The sequence below is a fragment of the Gossypium raimondii genome, chromosome 13 (genome assembly GCF_025698545.1).
Source record: "Gossypium raimondii isolate GPD5lz chromosome 13, ASM2569854v1, whole genome shotgun sequence".
Lineage (NCBI taxonomy): Eukaryota > Viridiplantae > Streptophyta > Magnoliopsida > Malvales > Malvaceae > Gossypium > Gossypium raimondii.
The window spans coordinates 45066459-45092326 of record NC_068577.1 but is presented as its reverse complement, the minus strand read 5'-3'; the positions used below and the strand labels follow the sequence as shown (position 1 = coordinate 45092326).

General features: G+C 32.3%; 1 protein-coding gene across 1 annotated transcript; it reads right to left on the bottom strand.

Moving 5' to 3' along the window:
• Positions 1-4362: 4362 nt before the first annotated feature.
• On the bottom strand, positions 4363-5739 carry LOC105782020 (aspartic proteinase nepenthesin-1). Its single transcript, XM_012606522.2, has one exon. The coding sequence runs from the start codon at positions 5737-5739 to the stop codon at positions 4363-4365; it is 1377 nt and encodes a 458-aa protein (XP_012461976.1).
• Between the last annotated feature and the right edge of the window lie 20129 nt (positions 5740-25868).

The following is a 25868-nucleotide window of genomic DNA, read 5'->3' as shown; positions in this document are numbered from 1 at the left end:
CCACAGATGTCTTTAAAATTTTACCAAATATTAACTTACATTTGGGTCAATCAATAAATGCATGAATCACAAAACATATAATCATATCGATATTTTAAATAAACTAATCTACTCAAAAAAGTTCAATTCGTTCTCAATGATTCAACATGATGAGGCTCAGATGCCACTTGTTACAATCGTTAAAATTAAGATCTTATCATGTCAAATCATCAAGAACAAAACAAGAATAAAATTAGATGTGGAAGCGTACCTAAATCCATGAATTCCTTGAAGTTTTTCTAGATCTTGGAGATTTGATCTTCCAAATTAGCATATAAGAAATTCAAAGAATATTTGCTCTCTCTTTCCTATGGATGGGATATTAAAAAAGTTATCTTGTGTGTAATTTAGGGACCATAACCCTAATATATATAACTTTGGCGCATTAGCTCTAATTCCTAATTAGCCCATCATTAATTAGAAATTGATTAGAACTGAATTACTAGAGTATCTACACATATTTGACCCAAACTTTATTTAATAATTAAAGCCCAATAAACCTTAACCAAATTATATCACTTCTAATTTGGGCTAACCTATCATGATAGTAAATAATAACATGTAATTACCTTTTATTATATATGTGATGTCTATATTTTCCAACATGTAATGCAAATGATGTGGCGTTATGCTGTAGTAAAATTCATCAATAGAAAGCATTTACTCTTTTCCCAGATTAAACTTTCAGTGTTCTTGAGGTTCCTATAATAAGAAAAAGAGTAAACTACATATATACTCTTCTAAGTATAAAAACCAGTTTCGCACTTAAAGCACTCATGTTACATAGTTTGGTCATTATAGTAATATTATCTTTGCCCGTGGTTTTTTATTCTCTTTGGAGGGGTTTCTCCACGTTAAATTTGTGTGTTCAATTTCCCAATTTATTCCACTTTTTTTACTTGTTGCTTAATAGGGACAATCCCAACAAGCGGAATTAGAGCTAATTCAATTTTCATAGATCAGCCTATTCAGAGATGGTAGCAACAAGGTTTGAAATTGAGAAGTTCGATGGTGAGACAAATTTCAATTTGTGGCAAGTTTGGATGATAACAATTCTAGTTCAAATTGGCTTGAAAAAGGTTGTTACCGGGAAAAGCCTGAGAATCTAAATCAAACAAAATGGGAAGAGTTTGATGAAAAGGCCTTGTCTGCAATCTAGTTGTGCCTCGAAAATACGATATTGTAGGAGGTATTTCTGGAGAAAAACTCATCTGCCTTGTGAAAAAGGTTAGAAACTCTTTATGCTACTAAGTCTCTAACTAATCGTTTAGTGTTGAAACAACGTATTTACGTTTCACATGAACGAAGGTGACCTTCTTTGACATGACATCAGTTAATTCATTATTCTTTTAAATGATTTAAAGAACGTTGATGTTCATATTGACGATAAAGATCAGGCTATGCTATTATTGTGCTATTTACCCCATTCATACAAGTCTTTTAGGGAGATCTTGATTTATGGCAGAGACGAACTCTCGTTCGAAGATAGGAAAGGTCATTTCTTGAGTAGAGACAAACTCGACAATGAGTTTGGTTTAGATAGCAAGGCAGATAAGCAAGCTTCCATTTTGGTAGCATCAAAAAAATAGACAAAAGGTGTCGCTATTGTAAAAAGTTATGTCACGTCAAAGCAGATTGTTATAAACTACGAAATAAAAGAGCTATTGAGAGTAATGAGGAAGATGTAGCTGGTGCTAATTTGACCGATGAAAGTAGTGATGATTTCTTGTTAGTGTCAACAAGCGATAACTCCAAGTTCACGTCCAAGTGGATCCTAGATATGGATGTTTTTTCTACATGTATCCCAATAGAGAATGGTTCTCCAGATATAGTTTAGTTGAAGGTGGAGTTCTACGTATGGGAAACGATTCATCTAATAAGGTAATTGGTATTGGTACTGTTAAAATTAGGTTACACGATGGGACGATTAGGACACTCTCAGATGTCAGGTATGTACCTGATTTATGAAAGAATCTCATCTCCTTGAGTATTTTAGACTTGAAAGGATGCAGAATCAACATCGAGTCGAACAACATTAAAGTATCTCATGGAACTCTCGTTTTGTTAAAAGGTAAAAGAACCGACAGTCTTTATATTCTAGAAGGTTCTACAATGACCGGTGAAATTGAACGTCCCTCGTCCGTTACGAAGTTGAAGTCAATTCGTTTGGAGCGAATGCAACTTGGTCAGAGGAGGGAAAAGGTATGACCGTTTCGTTGAAGACAGGTTCTCTTTTGGATGCAAGTTTTGAAAAGTTAGGGCACTGTGTTCGTGAAAACCAGACCCAGGTTAATTTTGATTTGGCAGTGTACAAGTCGAAAGCTAGAAGTCTTCTAGTTTCTAAGCACAGATTCGACTCAGTTAATTCTCTACATAGTTCAAGATAGGCTCGTTGCGAGCTTTGACAAAGATGGTGTTGTGGAAATATGAGTCAAGGTGGAGATTTGTTCAGTATGACTCCTATTTCAGTCAAATTTGAGAAATAATCTTTCAGTTAAACCCTGTTTATTTGTTTCAATCAAACTCTAATTAGTCTAGATTATTTTATTATTATTTGGCCTATAAATTTAGCCTATAAATAGACTCTTTTACAACCTTAGAAAATACACCCATTAGATATTAGAACTCATAACACATTTAGAGAATTTTGTATTTATATTTTGAGGGTTCTTTGTTTTCAGGTTTTCGGGATTTAGTTTTTATCTCCATCTTTTGTACTTTTCGTTCTTTTGTACTTTTCGTTCTTTTGTCATTATAGTAAAATTATCTTTTCCCGTGGTTTTTTATCCTCTTTGGAGGGGTTTTTTTCATGTTAAATTTGTGTGTTTAATTTCTCAATTTATTCCGCTATTTTTGCCTAAGCAGACATGCAAATTTAAAAAATTAAAAAAATTAAAAAATTAAAAATTAAATAAAAAGTTAAAATGAATTTTTTTTTATATAGTTAGAGAAGTAAATACTTCATTAATCTAGGCACGCAATACAAAATCTCTATGACCCACATTCCTTACCGGTCTTCAAATTCATTAACAAAATTCAACTCAACAAGATTCTGAATGCAAGCCCGAATAAGCTGTTCATGAAGGAATCAAATAAGGCGAAACCAAAAATTGCTTTAAAGGAATAGGGTTAATTTAGATAAATAATATTTAAAAAAATTAATTTTTGAAATGGGTTGTAGCAGGATTAGTTACGAAAATGGTATGTTTTTTGGGTGGAGCCTTTCTCATAGATGTCACCATCTTTTTTATTAATAATTTTTTTGTTTTTATAAAAAATAATTTTTTAAATATATACTTATACGGGTCAAAGTCAACGGGTCAAAATACGGGTTGAAAATATTTTGTTATAAATTGTTAGTTATTTTGTTAGTGTTTTGTGATTTTTATTAATGTAATATTATTTTGTTAGTAATTTATGATTAGTTTATAAATTGTTAGAGTTTTATGTTTTGTGATTTATTAGTAGTGTAAATTATTTTAAAAAAATGTTATTGTCATTTTGTTAGTAATTTATTATTAGTTTATAAATTGTTAGTGTTTAGTTTAGGATTTTGTGATTTTTAGTAATGTAATTTTTAAAAAAATGATTTTATAGTTATTTTGTTAGTAATTTATGATTAGGTTATATAAATTGTTAGTGTTTAGTTTAGTGTTTTGTGATTTTTTATTAATGTAATTTTTTTATAATGTAATTTTATTTTTATTTGACAATTTTTATTGATAGGAGTCACCAGTGGCGCCTACCAGATAGGAGTCGCCAGTGGCGCCTACTAGATAGGTACCACCTATCCCAAACCACATTCATATATATATACGGATCATGTATTGAACTGGGAAAAAATAATACAAGTGGTGGCGCTGGTAAGAAAGACGCCACCAATAAAATAATAATTTAAAAAAATAAAAAAATATTTTTTATTATAAAAAGAAGATGGTGGCACCTATGAGAAAGACTCCACCCAAAAAACATATCATTTTCGTAATTAATCTCACTGACAACCTATTTCAGAAATTAATTTTTTTAAATTATTTATATAAATTAAACCAGGATTAGAGATTAAACATAAATTTGAACAAATTATAAATTTATGTTATACTTGTAATTTTTCAAAAAACAATTTTTGGGGCCAACTCCACCCCCTTCCTACGCGCGGCCTCAAAGTTTCATCGTCGTGCTGGTGTTATTTCACTCTTTTTTAGTGTTTTGGTGTTATAAATTTTTGTTGGTCGATTTTGTAGATAAACTCTGAATCATTTTTTCATGATTATTAATGAAATTATCAAATTACAAAAAAAAAAAAAAGAAAAAGAAAAAGGAAAATCATGAAATATCATTGACACAATTTTCATCAGCAAATTGGAGTGCACCCATCCCTACATCATAAATGAGACGTTTGTTTTGTTGCTGCCAGGCTCCAAGCATAGTTGCGTAAGTTCCCTTTATTATTGCTACGCAGAAAATATCTGGGCTGATAAGATTCACATATTCTCCAGCAACGGTGTAATCGGCTCCATTAAAATGGAATGTTAAGGAAGCAAAATCATCATAATTTGGTGGACGTTCATAACATAGCTCAAATCCTCGTGATGTTGTTCTTCTAAGACTTTTGGACTCATAATATGATGCAAACACTTGCATTACTGCCGCGTATGCATTGATTCCAACTGTGCCGGCATCGATTTGAGTGAATAAAGCTCCAGAGTCTATGAAGCAACCACCTTTCCCGTTTGCCCTATACTGAAAAGTAGATTGAGAAAACGGTAAATGATGACCTGCAACACTTATACCCCACAACTCCAAGTAGTAAAAATGGTTGGTAGGTGATTGCACGAACGATGTTGTTCGAACATCTGGAGGCAACTGTGGAATGTCTTCCCCGAACCTTAGAACAAGTGGACGAGGTATGGCATCAGCGAAAGGGACCAAACAGTATGAGAATCGAGAATGAATGAAAGACGAAAATTGCATCATCATTGAATCCGGGGACATGCTCAATCCAAAGATCCCTGAAATATCAGTGTTCTTGAAAAAAATGTCACTACTATCGTCAGAGCAACCGAAGATGACATTTTTGAAACTTTCAATTTCAGATTGATCGATAGAGAAATGGAATGTTTCCATGGACGCAGTGCCCCTAGTAGAGGCGCCACCGGTATAGTGAACATTGTAGACACAAAAGCCATCAAAACAAGTGTAACGATCACCGGGGCCTTTGCAGAGAGGATGGTCACAAGGAAGTCTGGCGTAAGTGGCGGAAGCACTAGGATTAAATATTGGAAGGTTTTGTGGGAAACAAGTTTTGCAAGGTACACATTGGGTCCAAATTAATCCACCACCAGTATCCATCAATAACTTCACTTTGTGGTGTTGGCTTCCTATTGCAAACTCCACAACATAGAATAAACCCTCTCGTGATATGGGCATTGGAATATTATCAGGGTGTATCCTTGCATCACAATTCGAAACTAGGCTCAAATAATTGGCTCTAGCATTTGTAACTTTTATCAATCTTTCGGTTCTTTCAGCTATAGTCAGGTTTTCAATAAGGTATAAAGGGGAGCCTGAAGAATCATCCAGGACAGCCCTTAGGGTTAGGCCAGTAGGATTTGAAGCAGAAAATGTGAAATGGTGTTTCAAAAATGTTACACAGAGGCAAAAGAACAATTTAGCATTGAGGAAACCAAGGGATAAAGACATTTTTGAAATGAAAAGTACGCCTAAAATGCAATGGCAATGTTAGTTCTTACACATTTATAGATAATATTTTTCATTTTTTCCTTATTTTTTGTTCTTTTTACCGTTTGCACCCCTTTTCCCAGTAGAGAAAATGGTATATATGATGATTCATCATACATAAATGAAAATTAGTGCCCTTTTATTTTGTATTGTTATTTGCAGTAACTATTTTATTGTTTTGGCCAACTCAGTGCCAGAAAGAAAACAACAAATCCAACTCAACAATTCATTCTCTTTGCCTTTAGGGTAACTTTTATTACCTAATCAAAGTTATTACCATATTTGTAAAAAAAAAAATGTCGATAATGACAGAAGAAGAGAGAAGAAAATTCACTATGTCGAATTCGAATGATACAAGAAGAGAGACGACTACGTCTATTTATAAGTTTATAAAATCATATTCTAATCAAAGTAAAATAGAAGTAATACAATAAGGTTAAAATATATTATTCTAATCAACATCAAATAGAGGAAATATATTTCTATACGGGTCACATATATTTAACAATATAAAGTTGAGGCTACGAGACCTCTATCGTTAAGTTTTGAAAGCTATCTTATTTATAATATTTATTTTGAGGTGGCCAACTTACTTTTTCATTATATATATGAAGAGATCGCCCCCTCTGTCTCCTACGTTCCACCTCTATTGGTAGCTTTGTCAATCTTTCTATTCTTTTAGCTTTAAAAGGAGAGTTTGGATAATTAGACAAAAAAGTATTATTTTAAGATATGTTCATATTGTCTTTTAGCTTTAAAAGGAGAGTTTGGATAATTAGACAAAATGTATTATTTTAAAACATGTTCATATTATCTCAAGATTCAATGGCAAAATGTTCATAAAAGCACGTTTTAAGTGAGCAAATCTTATCAAAATATATCCTGAACGTATCTAAATTTTATCATAAACATAACATTAACTTCTTTGTTTTACTTTATCACAAAATCAAGAATCATATCATTCCCAAACTATGACATTCAATTCTTATCTTATAAAATTATAATTTCATGTCATCACATACTCAATATCTTTTCATTACCAACTCAATTCGCCTCTATCATCCCGCAATACTTAGATCTAAATAACAAATGAGTCCTTATATTTCAAATATTATCAATCAAATCTATTACCCAAGTTTATAGGAGAAAGATGCCATTACCTTGATGCACATTCATACTAATTATAACAACTAATTAATCTAAAAAAGCAAATTGAAATTGAATTATAAAAGCACGAACCAAAAACGACTATTCGCTAACGGTTTTGACTTTCCTTTTGTCCGGAGACAGTCTTACATCGTTTACTATAAAATTAAACTCAAATGTAGAAACTCGTTAATCACACGATTCAAACATTACTTACGCTAATTTAATCATTAATACATTTATTACAATTTAGTCACTCGAAACTCAAATGTTTGAAATGCTCGTATCTCACAATTTACCCAATAGAATTTAAATTTGACTTTATACATATAGTATTGGGACCTCCTACAACCATTATTTGTTATAAAACTTCAATTTTCTTATCCCTACAATTTAATCCTTAACAACATACAAATTATCAAATAATTTAAGCTTGATTGAAGTTTAAATTACTACTTTCTATCTCTTTTCTATCTTATTCTTAGTCAACTATTTCATTTCACTCATTCACGAATTTATCTCTTTTCTAATTCTCTTTTTAAGTATTCAACAACGGTAAGTTAATATAAACTTATCAATTAAGAAATTCATCACTTGGGTTAGATAAACCAAGTTCAGATAATCAAGAATTCATAAATTTTCAATTGAATAATCACACTTATAGGAAATAAATTGAACCCGCAATCACCAATGTGGAGAGAAACTATCCAATTTTTCTTTTTCTTCCTTGCGTTGATAGAACCGAACATGGAAGAAGAGAATAGCTTTTCTCTTTCTTTCCATTACCTATTTATCCATATTAATCTAATTAATTAAAATGCTTTATATAAATCAATGACCCATGTTTAATCATGGAATATAAATTAAGGTTAAATTATTCACTAAGTCATGGATCAATTGCATGATAAGGACTTGTCCTAAGTTTCATTTAAATTTTCTTCATTCTATTCACTGCCAGGTTATATGAGACATTAAGAGGGTCACACGAGCATGTGTCAGGTCGTGTGGACCACACAGGCCAGACATCCGGGCTGTGTGAATCCACACGGACGTATGGGCCAAATTACTTAAATTTTTTCTACGGTCGTATACATCATATGAATCGAACGTAGACCTTCCGTAGGGTCCGTATGATCTGAATTAGACTATATAACTTGATATCCAATATTCTAAGGTTGATTAATCAATTATCTATACATATAATTGATGCGATAATTGTTAAATGATAATGATCTATATTATCTAATTATGAATTGTAACTAAATAACTGTATATACATCATTGATATTTGATATCTGTAATCTGCATCTGCATAGGGTGGGAACGGTATAAAGAAAGAAGTGTTGGTAGTTTAATTATTTGCCGAATTGAGTGGCTAAGCCAGAATTTTGTATCTGAATCTGGTGATTTATCTCATACTGATCTGGCAACTAGTCTATAATCACTCTAAAATGTGTCATACCGACACTAGTTGGTGTGTAGGGTTGGATGGGTACTTGATAGCCTATATGGTGTGTTGGGATGGTCAGAGATGGTGTGTAACGGATGGGGTAGGAAACTACATCTGATTTTGGTTTGTACTGCATCTGTATTTGACTTGTTTTGCATCTTATCTGAACTATTATGTTATTATCGAGTATCATCTATTTTTGATTATCATCTATTTTTGATTATTGCCTATCTAATTATGTACCGCCTTTAATGTCGGGACATAGGCTAAGGGTGTCGCGACATACCCCTGAAGATGGCTACAAAGGGGCATGTTGGTTGCTACGTCGCGACACAAGTCCTGGTGTGTCGCGAAATCGACTCTGTGGGGAGAATAAAACATGAAGCAAGGGTATTTTGGTCTACACAGTCAAACTTTAAGCTCGAGAACATCATCTACCATAGTGCTAAGGACGACGTCTTCTTAAAGGCTATAAATAGACCTCTCTAACACATATTATGGACATCATTCCATTAGCTCAGATTACTTTGTTTAGATTTGTTCTCTTGCTTTCTTAGGTTTTTATAATTTTAATTTATTTGTTTTCTTCAAGAGATCTAATTGTAAAGGAGATCAATTTCTGTGGATTCGCTCTATTCATCAATATCAATCAGGCTTTTTTAAACTCTCTTTTTCAATTCATTCCCTATGATTAATTCTTCCATTCTTTCCATGTTGTTTATGAAGGCAATGAGAAACTAATCCTTCTATGGGGGATTAGTGAGTGGAGGCATGATCTTTTAACTATTTTGTAGGGGTACTCAACGGATCACCTATTTGGGAAAGGAAGAACATGAAACAAACCCTAGGCCTGATAACCCTGGGAAGTTATCAAGGTGGGAATTAACCCAAAATTGGTATTGCCCATTCATGAACACCTTTACCCCAAGCTAGTCTAGACTGTGAGGTCGGAAGATAAGTAGTTCTTGCTGACTCATTATGTTAGTGGAAGATCGAAAGATTTTGCTAGGGTAGCGACTAGTTGATTGACGAGGAACCCCAGACAACAGTTAGTTGGGATTGCCGAAGTGAGCTGATCACCAATCCTTAGATTTGATTCACTTTATCTATCTTTATCTCTTGCAATTTTAATTTTGTTTTTATGTTATTTTATTATTTTAAAAACCCTAAACATATTTCTTATTTTACTCTTGTACTATAATTGACTTAAAGTATTAATTAGATATTTAATTGTTTGGATTAAGATTGATTTAGTACTTGCCTCCCTAAGGTACGATCCTCGGAGTACTCACCTACTTCGTTGTAAAATCTATATTATAACTTGACTCGTATACTTGCGGATACCACCTCATAACTCTTTATTTTATTGTAGTATTCACACTCTACGTTAGTACGTTCGAAGGCGGTCAAGTTATTGGCGCCATTGCCGGGGTGGCAACGTCACTAGATTGATTTTAATTTTTGCATTTTAAAAGAATAACTAGGAATTTTGTAGGTTATAGCTACAACTTTCAATATTTCTTGTTAATTCAATATTTTGTTGTTAATTAACACTTTTGACATTTGTTCATTTTTTTTGGAACCCTAAACACCATCAAACAAATAGTCATTCAACACAAGCCATGTATAACTTTAACTATATGTGGGCCGCTGAAGACTTCAATTATGACGAAGATATTTATGAAGAAGGATTTTATGAAGACAGGGAGATACAGAAGAATCAACAATTATTAATGCTTGAATTAGGTAAACTTTGAGGAGAAACCCTAGTTATTTCCCAAGAAGATGACGACCGTATTGATATACCATCAAAAAAGTACCAAAAGGTGTTAAGTCCGGTGTTGAGCAACAAGAAGGATGTTATCATAGACACTTGTAAAAAAGGATAACTCTTAGATGACTATCCATTTCAGTAGATAGAAGAATATTCAAACATAACTGTAGAAAGAAAATATATAGAGCTGATGGAGGAAATGGTTAGCAAATCGAAGAATAAAATTGGCATGGAATTAATTACCCTAGAAATCTTGGGCTCTGCCAATAAGGCCAAAATACATTAGAAGTATAACGCAGAGCAACTCATAGAGACAATGGTAATTAAGGCTGATCTAGCAAAAGAGTATTTTTCGATTCAAGAATTCTCAGAGCAAAATGAAGAGATACTAGTAGTTCCAGATGACGAGCCTAAATTGGCTATCCTTTGCGTGACCTTAGTCCTAAACCAAGCACCCAGAGATTTGACGACCTAGGAATTTTTTAAATGCTGAATAGAATTGGAAAAATATATATAGACAGGACCCATGACCTTATAACAAAGATTAATCAAGCAGGGCAATTGATGAGCACAGGCCTTGAGTTGTAGGTACCGTAAAATGTTCGGGCATTGCAAGAGCCATGTAAGGAAGTTATCTATAAACACATGGAGAGACTATAGATGAACGAATTAAAAAGTCTACAAAGTTGGAATTTACGAGACTTAGTGCAACAATCTGTGCCAATCCCTTTACCAGCATCTGTGCCAATCATCACCTCAAGTACACATAAAAAGCTATTCTAGATTGATGAGATGAGAAAAGACATAATAAGCAATAAATATGAATCACAATCTCTAGCTTTCTTACAAAGTAAGAACACTAAGCATAGGCTAAAATGGTTGAGTAGTTATCTGGCTTCTCAAATAATTAATAGCTATGATCTGCGGAAAGAACTACCAGTCGTTCAGGCAAGACGAAAAGGCAAGTTCAGAGAAAAAAATAATCATAGACGAGTAGAATGGCACAACAGGAGTTGGACAAATACATATAGACGGGGAGCCTATTAGTGCATATTAACTGAGTTGACGGACGAGTCTAGCAGCAAAACATATTTTTTTCTTCCAATTGACCATTACTAACTGTATTAACTACATATTTTGCTAACAAAATTGTTAACAAGTTATATGTTGGTCAAAGACGGGACCAACATGTAATACCCCTTACCCGTATTCGAACCGGAATAGGGTACGAGGCATTACTAGAACACATACACTTATAAACATGTTAAACCGAGTTATAAAATTTCATACAAATTTAATCTCCTCAAATTTTTAGCATGCTTTTATAAATCTTCATATTATAACTTCAAAATACTATATTTGTAACAAATAGGGCTTTTGAGACCCAATACATACTCATGCAATCCAATCCTTCATTTCCATTTCATTTAATTCACGATTCTCATGTTCACGATTCAATTCAATTTCTCAATCCAATATACATTTCAATACCACAATAATTCATTGAATTCAAATCATATCATTTGCAATTTCCATTTAATTCATGTACAGTTCAATTTCATTAAGTTCAATACTAATACATATTTATCGTTTAACTTAACGTCCCCTTTTTGCGTCATTTTACACTTCAAGCATGAACTTAGTATTTCGTTTCCTTTCCACTCCCGTTTCCTATGCACATCACACAAGACATAAATATATCATTCAACCATAGTCACAAGCTAGTACATTTAAACATAATACTTTTTAGAACTAACCACATGATAAACCATTTCACTAGAGATTAAATAATTTAAACCTTACCACCCTGTCATGATCACAAGATATTTCCATTTAGGCACTTACCATTTCAATGCATAACTTATAAGTTTAACGTGGCATAATCCAGCCACAACTTGACCAAAGCCTAAGCATGTACATCAAATATGTTAACCAAATAAACATATAGTATAAGCATTATAAACATGGATAAGCACCACATTTATTCATGTATCAAACTTACCAACATGAGTTAATTCATAAACCTTTTCTGACATTGCTACCTACCAAATCATATACCAAGTATACCGCATATACATACTATGAAACTTTATTTTCTCACATGAACTTTAACCATAACTAATAATGCACAATTATAAACATCATTTCTTTTCAATCGGTTATCGATTATAATCAAGCATATGGCCAATTATACACAAATCATTCATATGTTCTTCCAATTTTCCTCCTTCTCCTCTCCATTCCACATTCTTAATGTAGATAACACCCTTAGAAATAACATTTTTTATAGTTTCACTTTTCACTTACATGTATACTTAAAACTGTCTCTGCGAGTTAGAGTCACTAAATTATTTTTACCCGGAGCTACAGAGCTCCAAATTAAGAACTTTTCAATTTCCCTGAAACTAGATTCACATATCTTCTTACCATAAAATTTTTAGAATTTTTTGTTCAGCAAAATAGTACAGTTTATTCTTTAAAGTTTCCCCTATTTCATTGCTCGATAGTTCTAACCTCTCCTCATTAAAAATTAATTATCTAATTGTATAGAATGTGAATATTATTCTCGTTTGTTTTTCTTAAAAATAGACTCACTGAGGATTTTAAACATATAAATTTTATGCTGTAATTATTTTTGTACAATTTTTAACAATTTTCCAAATTTAAAATAGGGATTCGAACTCATTCTGACTCTATCTAACTAAACTTCAAATATCTCAAAATATATAATTCTTTTGCTTGCTCTGTTTCTTTTATGTGAAAATACACTCATTCAGCTTCAATTTCATATATTGTTCAGCCTCTAATTCAATTTCCACCATTTTTGGTGATTTTTCAAATTCACACAACTGTTGTTGTCTAAATTATTTTGTTGCTAAATGTACTTTTTCATAATTTCACTTTTTCACTTTCAATCACAATTCAATTCAGAATTCACTTTTCCATTTATAAGTCGATATTCAATTCAATTCCACACCTATATTCATTATTCAATTACACTTAGTCAATTTCCCGATGAACACTTCAGAATAATAATAGATACTCGATGGAATCAGCACATAGCAACCACCTTATTAACCAATGATGTTCGGTTAACATAGTAGCCTGCATATAGTACTACACATGCGACCCATCATTCCGGTAAACGTAGTAGTCTGCACATAGCACTACACACTTTTACCCCAAAGCTCGAAAATTAAACTTCATCTCTTATTCTTATGTTTTATGACATAATGAAAATTTTTCCCTTCTATGGAAACATCAAATTCCCACTCTAACACTACTTATGAGCATTAGGTATTTTTACCGATCATGTCGTTTTACTCGTTTTCACTTAAAATCACGTAGCAAAAGTTGTTTAACATAATTCCTAGCTTTATATTCTACCATTAAACATCAAAATAAACACATTTCACCTATGGGTATATTTCCAAATATAAACCCTAAGTTAAATTATTGCTAGAAATAGCTAAATTAAGTTACAGGGACTCTAAAAACCTAAAGAACATAAAAAATGGGGCTTAGAATCACTAGTATGGAGCTTGGAAGCTTGAAAACCCTAACCATGGCTTCCCCCTTGCTAAATTTGGCCTTATGGAGAAGATGAACAAAAATTGGTTTTTAATTCATTTTAATAACTAAATGACCAAAATGCCTTTAATGAAAAACTTTGGAAACATGCCTAACCATGTCCATTTTTGTCCACCAACTTAGCCAATGGTCTAATTACCATATAAAGACCTCCAATTTAAAATTTCATAACAATTGGACACCTCTAACATATAGAACTCAAGTTTTGCACTTTTACAATTTAGTCCTTTTAACTAAATTGAGTGCCCAAAAGTCAAAATTTTCGAACGAAATTTTCACGAAATCATTTTCTTAAATTGTAGACCATAAAAATATAATAAAATTAAATTTTTCCTCGTCGAATTTGTGGTCCTAAAACCACTATTCCGACTAGCCCCAAATTCGGGCTGTTACAACTCTCCCCCCTTTAGGGATTTTCGTCCTCGAAAATCTTACCAAATTGTAGATTAATGATTTGATTCCACACAGTACATTTCAAATTCACACATGATTTTATATTTTCATATCTTTTACAGATAATTACATAGATTCATAAGAAAATCAGGATAGCGATATTTCAGCATCTAAAGCTACACAAAATATTGAAAAATTACAACCCATATAGAATGATATCAATTCTAATGATATCCCAGAAAATGTCTAGCAAGATCAATTTCACTCATAAATACTAGAATCCAAAGTAACAGAGGAAATATAATCTTCACGTATATTCAACAGAACAATAACCAGTAAAAACAAAATATTAGCCTCACTCAGACTTTACTGTCGATTTTCGTATTCACAGAAGGGAATAATTACCAAAAAAAAATTGGCAATGTCGAACATAACCCAAACAGACCAATAATACCTTCATCTATTAATATGTTTAGCTAATGTTCTCATACGATAAGAATTCTTTTTGAAACTAAACAGTCACATATACTTCTGAGGATAATTGTACACACAGAATGTCTAAAAGGAATCATAGTAATTACCCCATTATAGCTACTGTACTCAACTATTAATACAATACAAACATTACTCAATTGTCTAATTCTGTCATCAGAATTTTCACATTATCTCTTTACTAACAGAAATCGATCCAGAAAAACATCCGGTTAATTCTTTCTTTAAATAACATATCTGAATAAATCATTTAATCGGATTTAACTTCTTTTGTGACAGTAACTTTGCATAATCTGAGTGGTATTGTCTTTATTTGCTAATTCATTCACTTTTCTGACGACATTATTAATCTTCCGTACACAAACTTCTGTAACACTACACTTGTAAGCTTATTCAACCAAAATCTTATAAATTTCATTATAACATTTTACTGATATGGGGAGTGAGTGTAGTAAAGCCTCAAATTTATCTCACACATAAATGCGCATAACACATACTATCAAAAATAGCCAATTCATTACTAATTTCACATTCTCAAAGCATTTAATAAACATTTGCTTTTAATCACTTTTGTTCTTAACACATAATTCATATGTCAACTCAAATCACTAATTCACAATCAAAATTTCTATATAGCATCATAATCCAAATATCATAACTCATGTGCTCATGTAATTATAACATTTATCAATAACAAAATGTTATACTCCTGGATCCATACCTTTACGAGTTTCAACTCATAATCAATACATTTTCACTCAAATATTCAAGTGTTTACTTCTGTACTATCAGAATTAACTCAGTTGGAAAACATATCTGTCTCATCAAAATAATTTTCGTCATAAAGCAATACTGATAAGGGGGTGATGGTGAGGTCGTAAAGCCTCTAACGTACTCTCATATATATATACATATATATGACTTTGCATTCATCATCAATGTAATACCATCATAACCATGTAGTTAATTCCAAGCAAATTAACACATCTATTTATTATGAATATTTTCTGTCACCTACAATTTTACACAATGAATTTACTTACTCGAGCTCAATATTAATATCTAATTAAATTCCAATACTTAGCTTCCATTTTACTTACCGACATTTATTCAATTAGAGAACGTCTTACAGAATTGAGTACTTCGTTTTCTCTATTCTATAGTCCAACTATGGTCTTACACATATTTACATATTGATGCCATAGCCCAGCTATGGTCTTACATAGTAGCACATATCACACCGATGCCATATCCCATATATGGTCTTATACGGAAATCACATATCACATGTTGTCATGGTCCAACTATGGTCTTTTTCGTCAATTCATCACATATCACTGAACGAAAGTACTCATTCCTGCATTCTACTCAATTTGATCTTCTAATTCAAATTTTATACTATTATAATATTCATGATTCAATAATAAGGACATAAAACAAAACATCATATTACCTCTAATTTAACAATTAAACATAAGATTCTATCATATGAACGCACTTATTTCACTTATTCAAGAAAATGTACATAAACACACATTCCATCTATTTAAGTAAATTCAATTACAATATTCACTTAATCAAATATGTTGAGCGCATAGCATCATATGATCACCAACATAATTAGATGAGCTTATCACAACATAAACTTTCATTTCGTTTCTTTTTTCAACTTATTATCTTCTCTTTTCATACATGAACACATACATATCATGAATTTCTATTCTTACCTTTCCAAATTCCAACATAACATGAGCATATTTCATTTATCTCAATATCATTTTCAGCATTATCGAAAATAGCTCGGTTGAAAATCATCTCTGTCTTAACAAAACAATTTCGTTAGAGCCCGGAGATATCACACCATCACGAGTAATAAAATGGCATGTATAGCTAGACTCACATATGCTACGTTTGTTCCAAGAACCGACTAAATCGTAGCTCTGATACCACTAAATGTAATACCCCTTACCTGTATTCGACACCGAAATAGGGTACGAGGCATTACTAGAACACATACACTTATAAACATGTTAAACTGAGTTATAAAATTCCATTCAAATTTAATCTCTTTAAATTTTTAGCATGCTTTTATAAATCTTCACGTTATAACTTCAAAATACTATATTTGTAACAAATAGGGCTTTTGAGACCCAATACATACTCATGCAATCCAATACTTCATTTCCATTTCATTTAATTCACGATTCTCATGTTCACGATTCAATTCAATTTCTCAATCCAATATACATTTCAATATCACAATAATTCATTGAATTTAAATCATATCATTTGCTATTTCCATTTAATTCATGTACAGTTCAATTTCATTAAGTTCAATACTAATACATATTTATCGTTTAACTTAACGTCCCCTTTTTGAGTCATTTTACACTTCAAGCATGAACTAGTATTTCGTTTCCTTTCCACTCCCGTTTCCTATGCACATCACACAAGATATAAATATATCATTCAACCATAGTCGCAAGCTATTACATTTAAACATATTCCTTTTTACAACTAACCACATGATAAACCATTTCACTAGAGATTACATAATTTAAACCTTACCACCCTGTCATGATCACAAGAATATTTCCATTTAGGCACTTACCATTTCAATGCATAACTTATAAGTTTAACGTGGCATAATCCAGCCACAACTTAACGAAAGCCTAAGCATGTACATCAAATATGTTAACCAAATAAACATATAGTATAAGCATTATAAGCATGGATAAGCACCACATTTATTCACGTATCAAAGTTACCAACATAATTTAATTCATAAACCTTTTCTGACATTGCTACCTACCAAATCATATACCAAGTATACCACATATACATACTATGAAACTTTAACCATAAATAATAATGCACAATTATAAACAACATTTCTTTTCAATCATTTATCGATTATAATCAAGCATAGGGCCAATTGTACACAAATAATTCATATGTTCTACCAATTTTCCTCCTCCTCCTCTCCATTCCACATCCTTAATGTACATAACACCCTTAGAAATAATATTTTCTATAGTTTAACTATTCACTTACATGTATACTTAAAACTGTCTCTCCGAGTCAGAGTCACTAAATTATTTTTACCTGGAGCTATAGAGCTCTAAATTAAGAAACGTTAATTTTCCCCGAAATTAGATTCAATATCTTCTTACCATTAAAATTTTCAGAATTTTTGTTTAGCAAAATAGTACAGTTTATTCTTTAAATTTTCCCCAATTGTGCAAGCCAACGGGATAACCATGATTTTACCCAATTTTTAAACCTAAAAATACTATTTTTAAACATAAAAATACCATTTTAATCTAATCTAACCTCATTCTAACACTTAAAATCTTTCAAAATCCCCTCAAAACCTTTAAACCTCTAAAATCCCTCTTTCTCTTCAAACCCTAAATCCCTAATTCCTCATTCCCATTTTAAAAGGCTATATTAAAAGGAGTTATCATCAACAAAACAAAGAGGAAATGCAAAAAAGTCGAGGTTTAAGTATTCTCAAACCTCTCTACTGTTTTATTGATTACTATTCATACTTTTAGAAATATTGTTTATAATATGCCTCCTAGAAAGAGCAAGAGAACTCATGTTTCGAAAACTCCACGTGTTTCCAATCCTGTTAGATTCCATAATGTTAATATGGAAAAATACTTTTTAGAGTTGTAGGGAACACCTTTAATTTAGGAGCAATGGTTCGAACCCTCGATGGTCTATTACAAAGAAATTTGGACTTTGGCCTGTTATGATCAATGGGAGTAATGTTGCGTTACTCCCCTGAATAATACAAATATACCTATGGTTCAGGAATTTTGTGCGTCCCGTAAGGACCAAATAATTAAAAGAGACTATAATGTAGTAACCATTGACGTTGAAGTATAAGGTGAAGATGTTCCAATTTCTACTAACAATATTTATGAATTTTATAACATCTCATTTTATGAAAAATATTTTATTGATAGTATGAATTTTGAGAGATTTCAAAACATTAACATGAAAGATGTTATAAAATATCTGACACAAGGTAAGGGTAGATGGAATTATAGGCCAGATAATAAGCTTCCCATAAAATTTAATCAGGCCATTATGTTTCCTGTTGCTAAGATGTGGATGCAATTCATTGGCACTAGAATTGCACCCACATTGAGTGTATCTAACGTTAATGTGTTTCGATCGGTTTTGTTATATTGTTATTCTGCAGTGAAAACAAATTTGTGTAGGGAATTGGATCTTTCGAGAGATGAAACAGTGCGTGCAAAGCCAAAAAGCTGGACTTTTCATCCCACACCTCGTAATAGCACTATGACATCAGGTAAAAGTGCCAATGAACAATAATAAGCAATTAATGAAACCTACTATGAGTATCATTAGATTACATTATATACATAGTATGTTGAGCTTTAGGTGAAGCAAATTATTGAATAGAATCAAAGGAGGAAGAATAAAATGGATGTACCAGCATCAATTAAACAAAAAGATTCAACGAAGGTTAAAAAGGGAGCTAGTGGAACCATTGAAGCAAAACTCAATGGAATGATCAGATGGATGCAGGAAACATGTCTGGTACTTCAAGAATTTGCAAGTATGAATGGGTTACGCACTCCAAGCTACCCTCCAGATATGTTCAGGCCGACTCCAACTTATCGAAATTAGGGGTTGAATCCTGAAGAAGGTGCTACTCAAGAGTAACCTGAAATGGAGGACGAGTACGAAGCGGCATTTCAGCCGTAATTTTCTACACCAAAAGGGCCATCTTTCAATCTGCATTCACTGAAGTGTCGCCTATTGCATTACTGACATTCAAGTTTATTGTTTCTAACACTACCCACACTCGCTACAAATGTAGCCTAAAGTCTTGAACTCGAATGTTGTTTCCCTTTGTCTGTCCTTGAGAAACCTACAGAAGTTGATGAACAACTGTGGAATTCTTTTAATTTCTTCGATGGATATGAGAATGATTTTCCTATAGGTCGTTTTCGCGTATCACGAGTCTCAAAATCTACTTTTCTTTTTGTTTTGCTAAGTTCTTCGGCCTTGTGTGCTCTGTCAACCAAAACCATAAATATTTTTAGCTCAAGAATCTAGACTAACAATATGATGTCTTTGTTTAAATTGTCTTCAAATTGAGTGCACATAGCAACTTCTGTTGGTACACATTCTCGAGAAAACTTGCTAAGTCATACAAATTCTCTCTCATAGTCTGCTACTATCGTGCAGCCCTGTTTCAATTCCAGAAATTCCTTGCGTTTCTTGTCGAGAAATCACTGGCTGACACTTTTTCTCTGAACTCTATCTGGGAGAATTCCCAATTTTACAGTCTCTAAGCACTACAGCAATCAATGTATTCCACAATTGATATGCTGAGTCTTTCAGTAACGATACAACACACTTTAAACACTCAGCAAATGTACAGGATAGTTCATCAAAAACTCTCACCAAGCTTTCAAACCAGAACTTGGCTATTTCTAAATCGTCCTCGGCTGAACCGCGAAACTCTTCAGCCCCATATTTATAGATTTCATCAACTGGAGGCTTGCTAGCACATATTGGTTCCAAACCCTAAGGAATAACGAGGGTAGGTTAGGGTATGTGTTGGGGTGGAGATTGTTGAGCCAACGGGTTTGTTCTCAAAAATTCAATAAACCATTTGGACATTATTTGGAAGAAGGCTTCTTTACCCTAACCTCTCCGGCCCTCAGGTACAGACCTACTACCAATAGAAGCTACTCTATGAATGGAGGCTTGTACGTTACATTCAGTCTCATCAGAATCGGCTTGGTTGGATGACATTTTATCTATATGAAAACATAACTCAATTTGAGTCAAGAGTTATTACACTATTATAGGTTATACAATGACACATATTTCTAGACTCCATACATGCTATGTTCAGTTCGAGAATGGACTAAATCATAGTTCTGATACCATTAAATGTAACACCTCTAACTCATATTCGTTGTCAGATTAGGGTTACAGAGTATTACCAATCAATCAGAAACTATGCAACATCATATCGATCAATAACTTAAATATATTATTAACCATTCAACCATATACATATTGTCCCTAAATTTAGCTCTCGAGGCCCTAAAAATATCTTAGAAACAAATCGGGACCAATTGGAAACAATTTAAAAAGTTTAGGAAAAAGATGCAGGATTTGCAAAATAGGGGTCACACGACCGTGTGGCTAGGCCATGTGCCTCACACGGTTGAGAGACACGCCCGTGTTTCAGGCCATGTAACCTTCGAACTAGGGACACACGACCGTGTCCCAACCCATGTCCTCACTCATGTAACTCTCTAAATAGGGTCACAAGGTCGTGTCACACGCCCGTGTGCCAGGCTGTGTGTTAAGGCGTGTAACTCATTAGCTTGTACCCTTTGAAAACCTCAAATGACAAGTCACACACCCGTGTCTCAGACCGTGTGGACCCAAATTATACCTAAAATCAAGCCATTACAATACCATTTCATGCAGATACATTCAACCTATTTAAGCACACATTCAAGGTACTTAAGCATCATTCAAACCTACATAAATATGTCATTTCAACAACCTAATTCACCTAACCAATATGCCATTCAAAGGCACCTCAATTTGTATACAAACATCAAGACTTAAACTAAAGCAATTTAACCATTTCACATTTACAAAACCTAGTGCCTTTAACCATCATATGCCAACACAAATGACTAATTTTATGCCATCTCAATATCCCAATGGTTCACATACACAATCAATTAAAGGTACCAAAATGACATAGTTTAACAAGCACTTCCAAGTCCATCAACTAAACATACTCTTCTGAACATAACATACTAAATACATAACATCATATACATGTCATTATAAACGTTGGCCAAATCGTTCAAAAACTACCGAATTATTCACTGGATAGTGTACTAGGTCTCCAACAAACTTCCAACCAAATCGAGCTTCCAATGATCTATAAGACAAAGGAAAGAAACTACGTAAGCAACAATGCTTAGTAAGTTCGTATAAACCAAAACACAACTTACCATTTCCATAATACATAACTTAGTTAAAAAATACAATTCAACACGAATGCCATAAACTTAAAAATGCCTATCCAACATCATCAACTCACAAGTTAGTAGGTTTTCCATGATAATATAAAATCAACCATATGTACAACATCAAGTAGGTCATATTTCCATTCAAAAAGTCATGATTCAATCCAATTGCATACTTACCTTTCCATTCCCTTTTCATGCACGTTGAACCATTTAGAATTACATTGGATACACGGGAAAGCTCACACAAAGTGTGCATGTACATATAACCGTAACCTTTCCTTTATATCATTGCTCACACGAGCTGTGAAATAGGCCTGCTCACACGAGTTATGGGTCAGAATATAAGCTAGATAATGTTGCTCACATAAGTTGCAGAGAATACGCAACGAATGCAGAACCTCAGTCATCGGTAGGACAATCAAGACCAGCACCTAAAACATGAAATCCCTAATGACATGTCATTTGTATCCTAAGAATTCTTAAGGTTCAACCAAGACTCGATAATCGTTAATTCGTCATAGCATTGATATGTTTATAATTCAATTCATTATATCTCAATAACATATCTAATATTCAAATTTAACCAACATAAAAATGGTTACAATTCATACGAACTTACCTCGATGACAAGGGCGTAGGATTAAAGTTGAGCTAATCCAAGGCTTTTTCTTTTCCTCGATCTAGGTCTGAACGTGGTTTGTCTTTATCTAAATAGATAGTTTCAATCAATTAACTACTTCCAGTATTCAATTTAATCCAAATTTTATATTGATGCAAAATTACCAATTTACCCTTAATATTTTAACTTTTCACAATTTAGTCTTTAAGCTTATTACTCAAAATCTAGCCATTTCAACCTAGATCCATTTTAACCATAGATGCAAAGGACTTTGAAACAACCCATATCAACCATAATTTCACAATAAACTTGTTTATTTTTCAACCAAGATTCATAATTTATCAACTAACATAAAAAAATCATTCAAAAGAGTTCATGACATAACCCTAAACCTATAACAATTTTACGAATTGACCATCGAGTTAGCTAGATTAAGCTAAACGAGCTTAAAAACATAAAAATCATTAAAACCTAACCTCAAAAATACCAACATGCATGAACAATGATAGTCGAAACTTCAAAGCACCAACAATGGTGTTTCTTCTTCAATATTTCAGTGGGGAAAACCAATTAGAAAGATGATACCATCTTTACTTTATTTTAATTTAAATTTTATTTATCAAATTACTAATTTAACCTTTATCATTAACATTTAAAATCCAAAGATCATGTCCAAATTTGTCCAATAACCTTATGATTGGTATAATTACCATTTAAGTCTTTCCATTTTAATGTTTCATAGCTATCAAACCCCTTTAGCAAATAGAACTCAACTTTTAATTTTTTCACAATTTAGTCCTTTTCACTTAATTAATCATGCAAACATCAAAATTTCTTAACGAAATTTTAATATGACTTTACTATAATCCCATAGACCTTAAAATAATAATTTACTCACCAGAATTATGGTCCCAAAACTATTGTTTCTAACATCACGAAAATCGAGCTGTTACAATTCTAACCTATTTTATGCAATCTTCTAGTATTCTCATTAGTGATTGTAACAAGATTGAGAAGTTTACTAGGAATTTCATTTGGGGTTCTACGGAAGTTGCTCGAAGAAACTCTTCGGTTCATTAGGTTTTTTGTTGTCAACCCACTAAGAATTAGGGTCTCGGGTTTTAAAAACACAAAGGGAAAATTTTTTCTTTCATTATGAACCTCGATTTTTAAATAATTAGTAAATTAGAGGCCTTATGGGTTAAAATTTTGCGAAGCAAGCATAAAGTTAAAGAGGAGTGTCCTATTCATATTACTCATGCTAATTCTACTTACACTTGGAAATTTATATTTGAAGTTTGGGATAAAGTTCATAATAGCATATGTTGGAGCCTTGGCAATGGTAAGAGCATCAAATTCTAGATTGATAGTTGGATCCCGAAATTAGGTCCCTTTTGAAATCATTATTAGTTTCCTTCTGAAATTAATGAAAACAATGTTATGGCATCTATGCTTGATGATACTGGTAATCGGGGTTGGTAAAACTTTGCTTTCCAATTAAGCCATTCAGTGGTCCTCACTATTGTGAGAATTAATCGTCCTAATGATTAAGCAAGTTGTGATTTTTGTTGGAGGAGATGGAGTAGCAATAATAATTGCACCATTGCTTCTACCTATAAAAACCTTAATAAATCGAATTGGGATTAAGATAGCAAGGTTTGGAATGTTTTTTTTTTTTTTGAGATTTATGAGGCCTCAACAAATAAGGCAATTTCTTTGGCTGCCTTTCAAAAGGAAGCCTTTTGACTAATTCTATGTTGAAAAATTCGATTTAAAAAAACAATATTTTTAGGCACAACGAAAGTTTATAATTTTCTTAAAACCAAGCTTTGTAATATTTATAGTCATAAACTTTTTATTAAAATTATATCGATGTTTAGTAAGAAAATGGTCTAGGTCATTTCCCAACTTTCAACTAGTCGATCTTATTCATTATCCTCGAATTCCAAATTTATTTGAGTGGGGATTCAAACAATTTGAACCAAGTGCACAAAATATTTTTTTTCTTAACTTTCAACTGGAAAGTTAATTCTTCCTATAAATCGAAAATGGTCTAGGACATTTCTCAACTTTCAACTGGTCGATCTTATTCGTTATCCTCGAATCCTGAATTTCTTTGAGCGGGGATTCAAACAAATTGGACCAAGTGCACAAAATATTTTTTTTTTCAATGGGAAAGTTAATTCTCCCTATAAACAGAAAACTATGAGTATTTTTTCCAAAAAAATAGAATTTATTTTTAAAAATAAATTTCCATTATTTTTTTGACAGAATATCAGTACTCTATAACGTGTGTATCTAAGTTAACTCGTAGTTCTTATTTATATGGAATCAATACAATAGTTCTGTTCAAATAAGGTTTAATTATATAATAATAATTCATAGAAAATACAAATTTTACTCTTAGTAGAATACAGAGGGGCTACAACACTCCCTTGTAAATACTAGGGTTTGTCGCCTCTATTAATCAACTAGGCATAATTTGGGTCTTTCATGTATTCAGTACAACTATATGTGTTATTTGGACTTTTATCCAATACTTATAATTTATCCAACCCAATAATTATTTTTTATTTTCCAAAATATTAATTAATTATATTAATTTCTAAATTAATTTATTTTCTCAATCCGTATCTAATTTGATTAAAGTCATGACAACTTTATCTGTATTAGAATTCATGAGGAAATTAATTTAATTGTCTTATTCAACAAATTTATTGACTTATTAATTTAATCTCACTTGAACTCAATTATTTAATTATAATTAATTAAATAATAATTTGAAAAATTAAATTAATTTCTAAATGATCTTTTATATTTAACGAAAAAAAGCTTTCATTGTCTATAGTGATACATGAGATTTCTTTCAATTACTTAAAAATTAAAAGAATTGAGTGAACCCCTTTATTAGATGGGTAGAAAAAAATTAATATAGATGATTAGGTAAAGAATAATTCACACTTGGCATCCATCAGGGGTTGCAAAGAAGCGACGGTAAGTGGATTATTGGATTCAGTGGTTAGATCAACATTAACTCAATTTTGAGTGCAAAAATAAGGGTTATGGTCGATGGTCTCACTGTTGCTTAGTAAGCTGGTTTCCGCGTGGTAGAGCTGGATAGTGATTGTTTTACTGCCATAGACTTCATTATGGGTAACAACAATGGTCTTGAAGCTCAACACACTTTGGTACGTTGGAGATTGGCAAGTGAGGTTCAAACACATTTTTAGAGAAGCTAATAAGATTGTGAATCACATGGTAAAAATGAGCACTACCTATGACTTCTACTTTTATAAATTTGGAAAATCACCAATAAACATTACTAAATGGTTTTAAGATGCTTTTGAAAAGGCGGTGCGTTTATATCCGGTAAAATTAAAAATAATAGTGGAGGTGAAATTAGTTATTATAACTGTGAGATAAAAGATTTCACTGTATTACAACCACCATCCATCTACAAGGGTACTTTGTGATGTTTAAATCTTAGGCTCCTCCATTTCAGGAAAAAAAAAAGAATTTGACCTTTAACAAAACTTAAAACTCTAATTATAATTAATATGTAAAGGCTCAAGA